Source organism: Ammospiza caudacuta, chromosome 20 (assembly GCF_027887145.1).
Source record: "Ammospiza caudacuta isolate bAmmCau1 chromosome 20, bAmmCau1.pri, whole genome shotgun sequence".
Lineage (NCBI taxonomy): Eukaryota > Metazoa > Chordata > Aves > Passeriformes > Passerellidae > Ammospiza > Ammospiza caudacuta.
The window spans coordinates 12398302-12409637 of record NC_080612.1 but is presented as its reverse complement, the minus strand read 5'-3'; the positions used below and the strand labels follow the sequence as shown (position 1 = coordinate 12409637).

Genomic DNA, 11336 nt, shown 5'->3' with positions numbered 1-11336 from the left:
AACAAGAACGGCTGCACTCGCCCCCTTCACACAGCACCTGTGACCCCTTAACAACTTCTTGTTTCAAGAACTCATTTTTCAGAGAACACAAGTTGAAAGGAGGCCCACTAAGGAGTTGGCATTGGGAGGCTCTGAAGTTCTCCATAGCATTGGCTGGGGCTGCAAGCAGATCTGTCTGAATAACTTATTGCAAATTATCTTCCTGCGTGTGCACGTTTCAGAGCACACTGCTTATCTTTTCTCCTGATTCAATGATTTCTTTCTTTGTGTGAACTAAACTTAGTCTCCATAGATGAGCCCTATCACCAAGCCCAGCCTTTCTCAACTACCAGAAACAGCAGGCCAGGCTGGACCCCACCACCGTGCATGAGGTGAGGGCCCAGTCCTTGGCCGTTACTGCGCAGAGATGTCACAAACCTTCTGTATCACACCTGGAGCTGCAGGCCCAGGGCAGTCTGTTGGCCACAGCACAGCCTCGCTGGATCTGTGTAGCACCGGCCCTCACCCAGAGCCTGGAAGCATTCAAGGGGAGGGAAGGATGTGGGATGGCAGAATGATACCACAGACCACAGTCTGTGAGCTCGCCCTACAACTCCTCTGTGTGCTGGTTGTGCACTGGGATGAGCAGCATTGCAGCAGCTCTAACAGGAGACGGAGCACAGCTCAGCATCAGAGCAGGGGCAGGGCGCTCTCCAGGCACATTTGGGTTTAGGGAACGGGAATCAGCAGACTGTCAGCTGACGGGAGGACGCTACCATTTTGCTGTGCCGCCGTGCAGCGTGGAACAGGCCAGCGCATCCCCTCCCTGCCGGAGCACAGGCGCAAAGCATTGAGTCATCCTTCAATGCCAAGCCCCAGCTGGTCGGGGCACCACAAACAAAAGGCATGAAAAATCAGTAACCACTCGAGTAAACAAGTTTTTATCACCATCTCTCTGACCACAGCCCCGCTGGTTTGACGGTTTCCCGGCCGCAGCCGGTGCCGGCCCGCATTTGAGTGGCGGTGAGCCCGCAGCCCCCGCAGGGACACACGGCCGCCGCCCTCCCCGCAGACACAGAGCCCCGCTCCGACCGCCGGGGCTGCTCGGGGGTCCCCGCGCCCGGGGCTGAGCGTGCGGCGGCCGCGGGGCCCCGGGGCAGCCTCGGCCTGGGCTTCAGCACCGCGGACAGCGGCGGGGAGCGGCGGGGAGCGGCGGGGAGCGGAGCCCGGCCGCACCGAGGGTCCCGGGGAGCGGCACCCCGAGAACCCCGAGGAGCGGGACTGGGCCCTAGCGAGGGTCCCGGGGAGCGGGGCCCCGAGGGTCCCGGGGAGCGGCGCCCAGCCCGATGCGCTGCCCGGCCGCGGCCCGGCCCCGGGGCAGGGTCTGTGCCCGCCCGCCGCCGCCGCCCCGGCGGAGCTCCCCAGTTCCGGTCACGTTGCCGCCTGTTTACGGGCGGCGGGGCCGGGCCGGGCGAGGCGGGGCCGCCGCAGGCAGCGCGGGCAGCGCGGAGCCGGCGCGGCCCGGCCCGGCCCGGCCCGGCCCCGGCCCCGCCGCCCATGACGCCCAGCGGGCGCCCCGTGGGGCCCCGCCGCTCCCCACAGGTAAGGCACCGGCCGCGGGCCGCGGGACGGGCGGGCGCGGGGCGGGCGGGTCCCGGGGCTGCGGGCCGGCCCCGCACAAGTTCCCGCAGCCCCGCCGGGCCCCGTTCGGGAAGTTGCCTCTCGCGGTGCGCGGCCCGCGGGCGCTATGGCCGCCCCTGCCCGGCTGTGCCGCCGCCGCCGCTCGGTCCCGCCGCCCCCCCGAGCCTCCGGGCTCTGCCGCCGCTGCGGAGCGCGGCACCGGCACCGGGCAGGGCCGCTGCCAGCCCCAGCCCCAGCGAACGCCGCACCGCGGGGGCCCCGCCGGCAGCAGGATCGGCCCGGAGCGGCGCTGAGGGCCCGGTTCCGCTCCCGGAGCAGAGCTGCATCCATAGCGAATTCCCTCGGAGCCGGGAGGAGAAAGCACGGACTTGCCTTCAGCCTCCGCAGCCCCCTGACGAGCGTCACCGGGGCTTTTCCTCAGGCGGTTGTGCTCAGAGAATTGCAAGAAACAATAATTTATAATCACCATCTGTATTGATTTTATCTGTGAATAGATACTGACAGATAATGAATAGCAAACAGCGCTCCGAGTGTAATTGTGCCTCTGCTGAGAACAGGGAAGGTTTCCCACTGACTTTTCCAAGGCCAGGATTTCACCTCTGGTTTCTATTCCTGGCATCGCCACTGCCTCTGTGACCTTCTGCAAGTTTCTGAGCTTCCTGCTTGCCTGATTTCCCTACATTTAAAGATACAGTGGCTTAGTGGCACTGCTGCAGTTTATATTATTTGAGCTGTAAATACCAAGCACTATAGATTTCTAGTGTGTGTCATTGTTTATTCCTGCATATGTTTCAATGTGATGGAGAAGAGGTTGCTGGCAGCCACAGCAGGACAAATTATCGACCTGTTCCTGCAAACCTCATGCCCCCTGACTCCCGGCTAATTTGCCATTTATGGGGAATAATAATCACAGATAAGGGCCAGACCACGGTGTGACCGTGGTGTGTGTACAGAGGTACACAGATATGCAATACTGCATCTCCCTTTCAGATGTATCATTGGGATGGAGGGTTTTTCTTGGGTCAAAGCTTTGGGATTCTGATTTACATTGAACAGCAGACTTAAGCAGAGTTTTGCCCTGGAAGCAAACTCTCAATCAACCTGTCTGTGCAAAGGAAATCATCTCTTGGTAGACTTGCAACTGAATTGGTCATTGTAGATGCTCCAAGAGGCTGCTTCAGTCATTTTGGTTTGTGAAATAAGAATTTGATAAATTGGGATGAAATTGTAAATCTCACTGGGGTTTTCCCCCAGCATTTGAAAGAAGCAGCTGAGATCAGGACTCTCAATATTCTTGTGCCAAATGTCATGGTTGCATAGTGAAAGGACAAGAAGTGTGGAAAAAACGTGGTTTAGAGGCAGGTGCACAGGAAGGCTCAGCAGCTGAGACCATGCCCACGGTCACTCCCCGTGGGGAACTGGAGGGGGCTGAGCCCGGTGCCACCTTACAGGTCTGTGCTCAAAATCTTGGGGGATCAGCAAGGGAACCTTGTTCCTGGAAAGCTCTCGGTGGTGGAGCAAAGCTGTGGATGTCCAGTCCCCAAAGCAGGAGAGAACTGTTTAGCCAGAGCTCTGCACGGAGCAGGGGCCAGCTCAGGCTGTAGGTGTCACCTTTGAATAGGGGCAAGCCACTCTGCTCAGCTGACAGCTGCCTCCTTTGCTGCTGTGTGTGCACACGTACAACTCTCAGAAGCACAAGGGCACAGAGCATCCTTCAAGCTAAAGAGGACTACTATCACTTACTCTTGGCTTTTATTATGAATGACATTGTTTTCTACGGTTGTAACTTCATACATAACTCATCAAAATCACAGACTACAGTCACTGTGAGAGTTTCCACCACCAGTTGTCTTGGCATCCTTAGAACTAGTCTGGAAAGGAGAAGTAACAGCTCCAGCACAAGGGAGGGATCAGAGTGGGGCACCAACCGTGTCCCTACTCACTGCAGTACACCCATCCTGGGAGCCACACTCAGGGAGGGATCAGAGTCAGAGTGGGGCACCAACCGTGTCCCTACTCACTGCAGTACACCCATCCTCCTCCTGGGAGCCTCACTCGCCCAGCTGGGGCAGCAGGAGCCGCTGGCAAGGACAGCTCCACTCACCATGACCATGCTTTGGATCTCGTGCCTGTGGCACAGGGTGAAGGTTCCTGCCATGGTTCACTGCACAGGCTTTTGGACATCACCATTGTGGGTGTTTTGAAGCCTCGGCACAGGGAGTTCTGGTGTTACCAGCTGAGAGCTGGTCACCATCTAAGTGTAAAATCAGCCAGCAGCAGCAGCTAATCCTTATTAACTCCCAACACTGCCCAGGATGGAACTGTGTGAAATGACACAAGGCACACATCAAACTAAAGGCTCAGGATGCTGCTGCAATCCCACTTGCCTTCAGAAACTTGGAGGGAGGATACCAGCTGCTGAGAGTTTGGTTCTGAACTCCTTTGGGGTAAAAGGTGACACTGCCCCCGGTGACGGTGACGCAAATGCTCATTTACTGCCCTCGGGTACAGTTAGGGACACTCCAACACTGATGTTACTGAAGCCTCAGGATGAGATTGCATCTTCCTTAACAGCTCTGGCTCTTGCATCATCACCTGTGAGGCACAGCTGTGGGACCTGCAGAGGGGACAACACGGCCCTCCCATGGGGCTGCAAATGGTGAACAGAAGCAGCCTCAGGTACCTGGAATCTCTGGAGAGCTCCTCTCCTCGCTGCTCTTGGGCAACAGCACGACTGTGTCCAGCTTTGTCCTCATTTCCAGTGAAGGCAGCTCCTGCCCTGCTTGCCTCTGTGTCCTACCCCTGCCTTGCTCCATGCCCTCAGTACTGGTGGGAGGTTTGTGGATAAACAAAACGAGGTGCTCCTCCCTCACATGGGGCTTTAGATGTTCCTGCCACAAGCTGACAGCTGCTTCTCTAGAGAAAACATGAAAGTCATGTTGGACAGGCAAAGTTGATTCAAACCCACTAAGGATTTACCATTGCAATTCTGGAGACAGACTTCTATTCCTGCATACACAGGTAAATTATGAAGGCTCTTTGCTTCCAAATCAGAGACAACAAACAGATCTCAAGTCCAGATTTTTTTCTTTGACTTTTTTTGCAGCTTGAAATCTATCAACTATTTTTAAAGGAAAACATTTTCATTGGTTTAAAAAAAAAAACTATTTCCTATTTAAAGGGAGAAGTGAAAGTTCAATGGAAAATTTGCAGCCATTTCTACTAAAGACATTTCTACTAGACAGAACAAAGTGCTTGAAAATAGCAGTATGTGTCCCCTGGGCTTTGGCCAACCTACTTTCTGATGTTTCCTGAGATGAGGAACACAACTCCCATCAAGAAGCTCAGCCCACCACAGCCAGGGCTGGCAGGAGGACATACCCATGGTGTGGTTTGCATTCCTGGTCTCTGGCAGATGCCAGATAACTCCATAACTCTTGCACTGGCATCAGGACATACTGCCCTCCAAGGAGGATGGCCTGGCCAGCCCCAGCCCCCTGGCACAGCTGGTTTGACACCTTCCATAAGGACAACTACAGGACAATGCACTTTGGATCATTTCTTTACCAGCAGCTTGGGTGCTCAGCTGTCCCCAGCCAGCCTGCACCCCACACCTCATCAAACACAAGAGACCTGACTGTAGAATTGTCCCAAATCTACAGAGCCTTTAGCAGGAACAAAGCTTTGACCTTGGGGCACTGCCAAGACCACTTACTGAGGGATTGATCGTAAATGTATTCCGGGTGCAGGAATTGCAAAATGCCCTATGTGACCATGCCAGGGGTGCTGGAACAGTGGGCCACAGTGCTCGCTTGGTTCTGCAGTGTCTGTAGAGATAAAACTGCATTCAGACGTGGGAAACAGCTGCCCAGGGACAGGATGATGCACTCCATCCCTCAGGCTTGTGGCACATAGAATCATTTAGGCTGGAAAAACCTCTCAGGTCATTGACTCTGGCCACTCTGCCAGGTTACCTTCATTTGCTGCAGCTTCCCTCCTTCTGGGCTGTGTGTAGGGAGCAAGGACAGATTCCACACACCACAAAATGGTATTTCCTGGGATAAAGAGCTCTTTCAGGGGCTATTTTTATCTCCCTGTGCAGCAGCACAGGTGGGCAGCTTTGGCAGCTGCTTTGCCACAGCCACTGATGATGTGGGGACGGACCCCCAGCGCAGCCCAGCCCAGCTTGGCTGCCTGGCACAGCCTGCCAGCAGCTCTTGTCTGCCAGGCAAATTACCAGGGAAGATGTTCCTGCTCCTGGAAGACAACGTGACTCTCCCAGCCATGCAGTGCTGATTGGGTTAGACACAGCATATTGTATTTTTCATGTGCTGGATCGCTCGCTGCAGTTGCTGCTGTGTAATGTGGGGCTTGTCAAGCGAGAGCCAAAATCGTCTCTGGTGCAACTCCCACCTGGGGACAACGAGCAGCAATCCTGTCCCAGATGCATCCTACTCAGTGATGAAGTATTTCCTAGGGCCAATTCAGAACAGACATGCATGCTGTGATGGCAGGGTTCATGCAGCAGGATTTCCTGCCTGTGCAGGCTCAGAGCGGGCAGGACAGGAGCCGGCCCCAGAGGCACTGGAAGGTGAGAGGGCTGAGGCCAGTCCCTGCATCAGCTGAGCAGGGCTGCTTTGCCCACAGCCACAGTGCCCGTGGAGACGGTTGAGGAGAGGAGGCACCACCCTGCGCCTCTGCGAGGGGCTCACACAGGGGCTCTGCCCCTACAAGGGCCCGGGGCTGGGGCACTGCTGCACGTTTGATCACCAGCCATCTCCACTCCCTGCAGGCCTGGACTGTGAATTTGGTTGCGATGGAGACCGTGTCCCTGGAGCACCAGATCCAGAGCGTGCAGCGGCACATCGCTTTCCTGAAGAAGGAGCAGATGGAGCTGCTCCACGACCTGCACCTGGAGATCCTGCGCCTGCAGAAGCACTGCTCAGGTGAGCGCTGCGGCCCCGGGGGTGGGAGCTGAGAGCTCCCGGAGCTCCTCGGGCAGGGAGGCTCCTGCTGGCAGCCCGGGGCGCCCACAGACGGGCTCAGAGGAGGCTGCAGGGCGAGGCTCGGGGCCCTGCACAGCTGCAGCAGGGTCACAGTCCCCTGCAGCGGTGATGGCTGCACAGCCTTCTGCCACCACTGGAACTCATTCCAGCTTGTGCTGCTGCTGTCATCAATAATTCAGCCATAGCTAATTACTCCTTGTCTTCCAGCCTCTCATTCTCCCAGGTTCCTGGGAAACAAAGAAACATCTGCACTGATAAAATTGGCTATTTTTCCCCATCCTTTATGAGCTTTTGCTGTTCTGTTTCATTGTCTTAATGGTTTCATCTACAGCCTCTTCAAGCAGACAAAACAGTGGGGTTCTCCTGCCTAATTCAAACTTAGGGGGATCTGTCCCCACAGGCTGAAATGAGCCACTGCACAGTGATCTCCCCTTCCCAGTGTGACCCAAGGACAGCTGTACCTGACCAGAGGGGTCCTGTCCTCCTGGGTGAGGTGTGACTTCTGCCAGGAGTGCCAGGCAACCCCTGGGCAGTTTGAAGGAGCCTTTCCTGACATCTGAGTGTCATTATCTGGGAGGCTGTTTGCAGGAGGAGAGTAGAGTCTTTAAGTCAGTTTTCCTCAATGTGGCCCTGTGGAGCCTTGCCTGCTGCCCTGGCACTGTTGTTTGTGAGTTTTCCACTGTCCCCTTGGTCTCTCTGAGGTATCCCTGTGGGAAAGGCTCTCCCTTCCCCAGATGTGGTTCTCAGCTGCCCCTCAGGGGTCATGGGGATGGTACTGAAGCAGATCAGCACCAAACCCCTGGCTCCAGCACAGAAACTGGGACCCCAGGCTGTGCATCATCCCTGCACTTGCTCAGCAGAATGATGTCTTTGGAAATAGGCAACTGCTTTGGTTTTCATTTGAAATATATCAGAGACTCCAAATCTATTATTTTAGCTTCAGAAAAATAGCACAACAATGGCCATTGATTCCCACTGGGGCAGTCAAGAGTGCTGAATGCTTTCCAGAAACTGCATTATGGTCTCAGGTACTTCTGCCTCCTCACTACAGATTTGTTTTCCAAGACAGACAGGCAGAGCAGCCTGAGACAAACGTTCGGTTTCAGAAGGATGGCAGTGATGAGGATTAGAGTCAACACAAAAGCAGATTAAAAGAAAAATGTAGGGCAAAGATTAACCATTTGAACTCATTTTCAGGGGAAAAAATAGCCCCCAAACAGCTGAATGCTGCTGCTACCACTCTCTTCCTCTGCTCAGGGCTGTTAGTGGTTGGGTGGGCTGTGATAAATAATTCAAAAGGGACTGTCTGTAAGAGTGCAGGGTAAAGTGAACTGCAGAAGGTCCCTGAGCTGCACTTTGTGACCTGGTGCCGTAGCCTGGGGCTAGACAGTGAGCAGGCAAAGGTCTGCAGAGATGAGGCAGCATGTTAGGGCTGGGCAGGGAGGTAGGCACTGCAGCTCCTGAGATTTGGAAGGGATTTGGATGGTCCACGTTGCCCTGGAGCAGGGCAGCATCCTTCTGCAGGCACATCGTGCAGGGACAAGGCCATCCCTGCTTGCGTCACGTGCAGAGGCAGTGATCAGCCTGGAGCAGTAAATTATGAAATGCTTTGGGTGGCAGCTTACACTTTGGTCTATTTTCAATCCATTGCTCTGCTCTTTGTCCTGGTTTACAGTACTGAAAATGGTTCAGCAGCTCTTTCAGAAAAATGAAAGGCACAGGAGTAGAGCATCCCGCAGACAATGTCTTGGCCATGAGGCTCCCTAATACCATATAAGCTGCCAGAATTGCCTATTTTTAGTTCAGCCTGTGGCTGGTGCTCCAAGATGGCCACACTCCCACGAAGGCTGGGCAGAGATATCACTGCAGCCACAGTGATGTCCAGTGCCCCAAAGGGAGCAGAGGAAGACATGGGGAGCACAGAGCAGGTGGGATGCTCCTCCTCAGTCCTGCTGGATTTCTCTTCCAGAGCTCACCCATGACCTGGAAATGAAGGAGCTGGAGGCCCGCCAGCAAGGTAAGAGCACAGCTTCGGGCACCAGATGAGAGGGAGCAGGTGTGGGTGCAGGTGTGGCCGCGGCCAGAGGGGCTGCAGGGGGCACGGGACCGTGCCGGGGGGCAGCGGGCTGAGGGCAGCACTGGAAGCAGCGTGCACAGCGTGCCCGGGGCCCCGCGGCCGGCAGGGGCTGCTCTGGGAGCAGCCTGGCTCCTCTCCCTCCTCTGCCCACAGATGAAACGAAGCTCCTCCCTGGCGCTGCCTGGGCACGGTGCCTGGCACCGAGCCCCAGCTGTGCTCTGTCCTCAGTGCCGGGGCAGCCAGTGCCAGGGTGGGTGCGGGCTGCTCTCACTGGGGCCAGTGGGGTCCCTGGCACCCTCACGCAGTGTCAGGGCTGGCTCCATGGCAATTCCACACTGCCAGCCCTCCCATGGGGTCCCTCCTCTGCACCCGAGGGCTTTGCTGGCAGAGGGCCTGGTGCCCAGCCCACCGGGTGCCATCACCAGCCACAATGCAGCAAGTCTCATCCCTGGTGCCTGCCCATCCTTCAGCCTTTCAGAGCTGCACAATCACTTTGCCACATTTATGGGGCAGCAGCTCATTTACGATGCCATCAAATGATTGCTCTTCTAGTGCCGTTCATGCAATAATTACTGCCTGCAACTGCCTCCCTAAGACCTCATTACAAAGCTGCAGAAACACTGAGAAGCTGAGGCTGTAAGTGGCTGCCAATCACATCATAAAAAGCAGATTATTGCAGAGGATGGGAGCAGGCCTGGGCAGGCCTGGGAGCGTGGGCAGGTGCCAGCCTGTGCTCTGCCAAGGGCTGGGTGCTGGAGCAGGCAGCCAGGGCTGGGGTCAGGAGTCCTCAGCCCTCCTGCTGCCCACTGGGCTTGGCTCCAGAGCCCCAAGCTGCAAATTCCCCAAGATACCAATTCCCCAAGCCACCTGGCCATCCTGCCCCAGGACAACATTCCCCAGAAGTCACTCCCGTCCCAGGATGGAGGCTCCTTCCCTGCTGAGCGTGGCCCAATTCCTCTGTAATAGTGGATTAGCATCTCCATCCTGACTAACCAGGCTCTGGAATCCCAGGGCTTGAGGCCAAAAGTCCTCCAAAGTTGGGCTGATGGTTTCCCTGCACCATTTCCTTTTCTCTTCCAGCCCGTGTGCTCCCTCACACCCTCTGCACACATTCAAAGTCACTTTTAGGGTGAAAAGCTACTTACCTAGGGAAATTTTAAAATTGCAGCAAGGTAGAAGCAGCAGGTTCCATGGCAACAACATCCTCCACTGAAACTGCCTTTGCTGTCACCCCGCGTTTGGGTGTTATACATGCCGGGGTTGCTGTGCCTGTGCTGGCAGTGAGCCCGTGCTCGGGCAGCTCAGGATTTTTTCCCCGACTTTAAGAAGCACCCAAGCAGCCTCAGTGGCACTGCTGGCACACGCTGGCACCACGGAGCGGTCAGCAGGCACGTCCCGCCAGGGGCAGCGCGGCTGAGCCCCGCTCCCCATCCTGACCCCTCTGTGCCCTGACCCACAGATGTCCTGGACCTCGAGCTGGAGGAGAAGTGCCGGGCGATGGAGGCGCAGCTGCAGGAGAAGGAGAAGGACAACCTGGAGCTGCGCAAGGAGCTGCAGCACAAGGAGACGCTGGTGGCCGCGCTGCGCTCCAGCCTCCGCAGCAAGGAGCGCCGGTTCCTGGAGGAGCTGAAGCGCCGGAGCCACCGCGTCACCATCCTCGACACGGAGCTGCAGAAGCAGACGGAGGCGGCCGCCTACCTCTCGCTGCAGCTGCACGCCACGGCCCAGCGGCTGCCGGGCCCCCGGGCGGGCGGGCGGCCGCCCCCCGAGCAGGCCCCGGCCGAGCCCCGGCCCCGCCGCCGCGGCCACAGAGCGCCCGCCCGGCGCCCGGCCGGGGAAGGCGCCCGGCCCCGGGACCCGGCGCAGGAGGAGCACGACGCCATGCCCGACCCGGCGCTGTTCCTGTACGCGCCGCGGCCGCACGGCCCGCAGCGCCCGCCGCCGGAGCCCCCGGCCTCGCCCCGCAACCCGGCCGGCGCCGCCGCGGCCTCCCGGGGCCAGCGGCCTCCCCGGCAGGAGCCAGCGGCTAGGGCCAGGTCGGCCAAGGGCGAGCCCAGCAAGAGGCAGGGCTCCGGTGCCCACGGCGCCCACGGCGCTCCCCGGGCCCAGGAGTAGCGGCGAGGGCACGGCGCGGCCCCGAACGGCCTGAGCCCGGCGGCACCGGGCGGCGCCGGCCGAGGCTCCTTCCCCATCCCCGGTGGAGAGGAAGGGGCGGCCGAAAGCGGAGCCCTGCCCTGCACGCGCCTACCCGCCGGCAGCCAGGGACGGTCCCCGAAAGGTCTGAGCCGGGGATGTCACCGGCGATGCCGCGGCACAGGGGAGCGTCCAGCACCCGGGCTGCGAGGGGGACACGTCCGAGCGCCTGTCCGGAGCTTGCGAGGGAAAAGGAAAGAGAGAAAGAAGAGGAAGCGTTTTTGAAATGAGATTTTCCTGCTGCCCTCCGAGTGGGCGCCAGGCTGGTTTCCCTGGCCCGGGTGCTGGGAGCGGGCACAGCAGCAGCAGGCCGTGCAGCACACGGCCCGGCACCGCGGTGTGAGCCCAGCCCGGCCATCGCGGCACCGGGCACAGCACCAGCAGGGCTCTCCAGAGCGCAGGTAGCCGGACGAGGTGGATCCCCTGGGTGACGGAGGGAA

General features: G+C 58.2%; 1 protein-coding gene across 1 annotated transcript; it reads left to right on the top strand.

Annotated features, from left to right (window-relative positions):
- Window positions 1-6412: 6412 nt before the first annotated feature.
- Window positions 6413-10818, top strand: CCDC92B (coiled-coil domain containing 92B). The gene is made up of 3 exons (XM_058817985.1): window positions 6413-6566; window positions 8596-8643; window positions 10163-10818. Exons 1-3 carry the CDS (start codon window positions 6437-6439, stop codon window positions 10816-10818), a joined length of 834 nt encoding a protein of 277 aa, XP_058673968.1. The 5' UTR covers window positions 6413-6436.
- Window positions 10819-11336: the final 518 nt, after the last annotated feature.

Bases quoted from the DNA above. Each gene is read 5' to 3' on its own strand.
- CCDC92B (XM_058817985.1), top strand. From the start codon at position 6,437: ATGGAGACCGTGTCCCTGGAGCACCAGATCCAGAGCGTGCAGCGGCAC. The intron at 6,567-8,595 runs GTGAGCGCTGCG...TTTCTCTTCCAG, and splicing joins CCTGCAGAAGCACTGCTCAG to AGCTCACCCATGACCTGGAA. The intron at 8,644-10,162 runs GTAAGAGCACAG...CCTGACCCACAG, and splicing joins GCTGGAGGCCCGCCAGCAAG to ATGTCCTGGACCTCGAGCTG.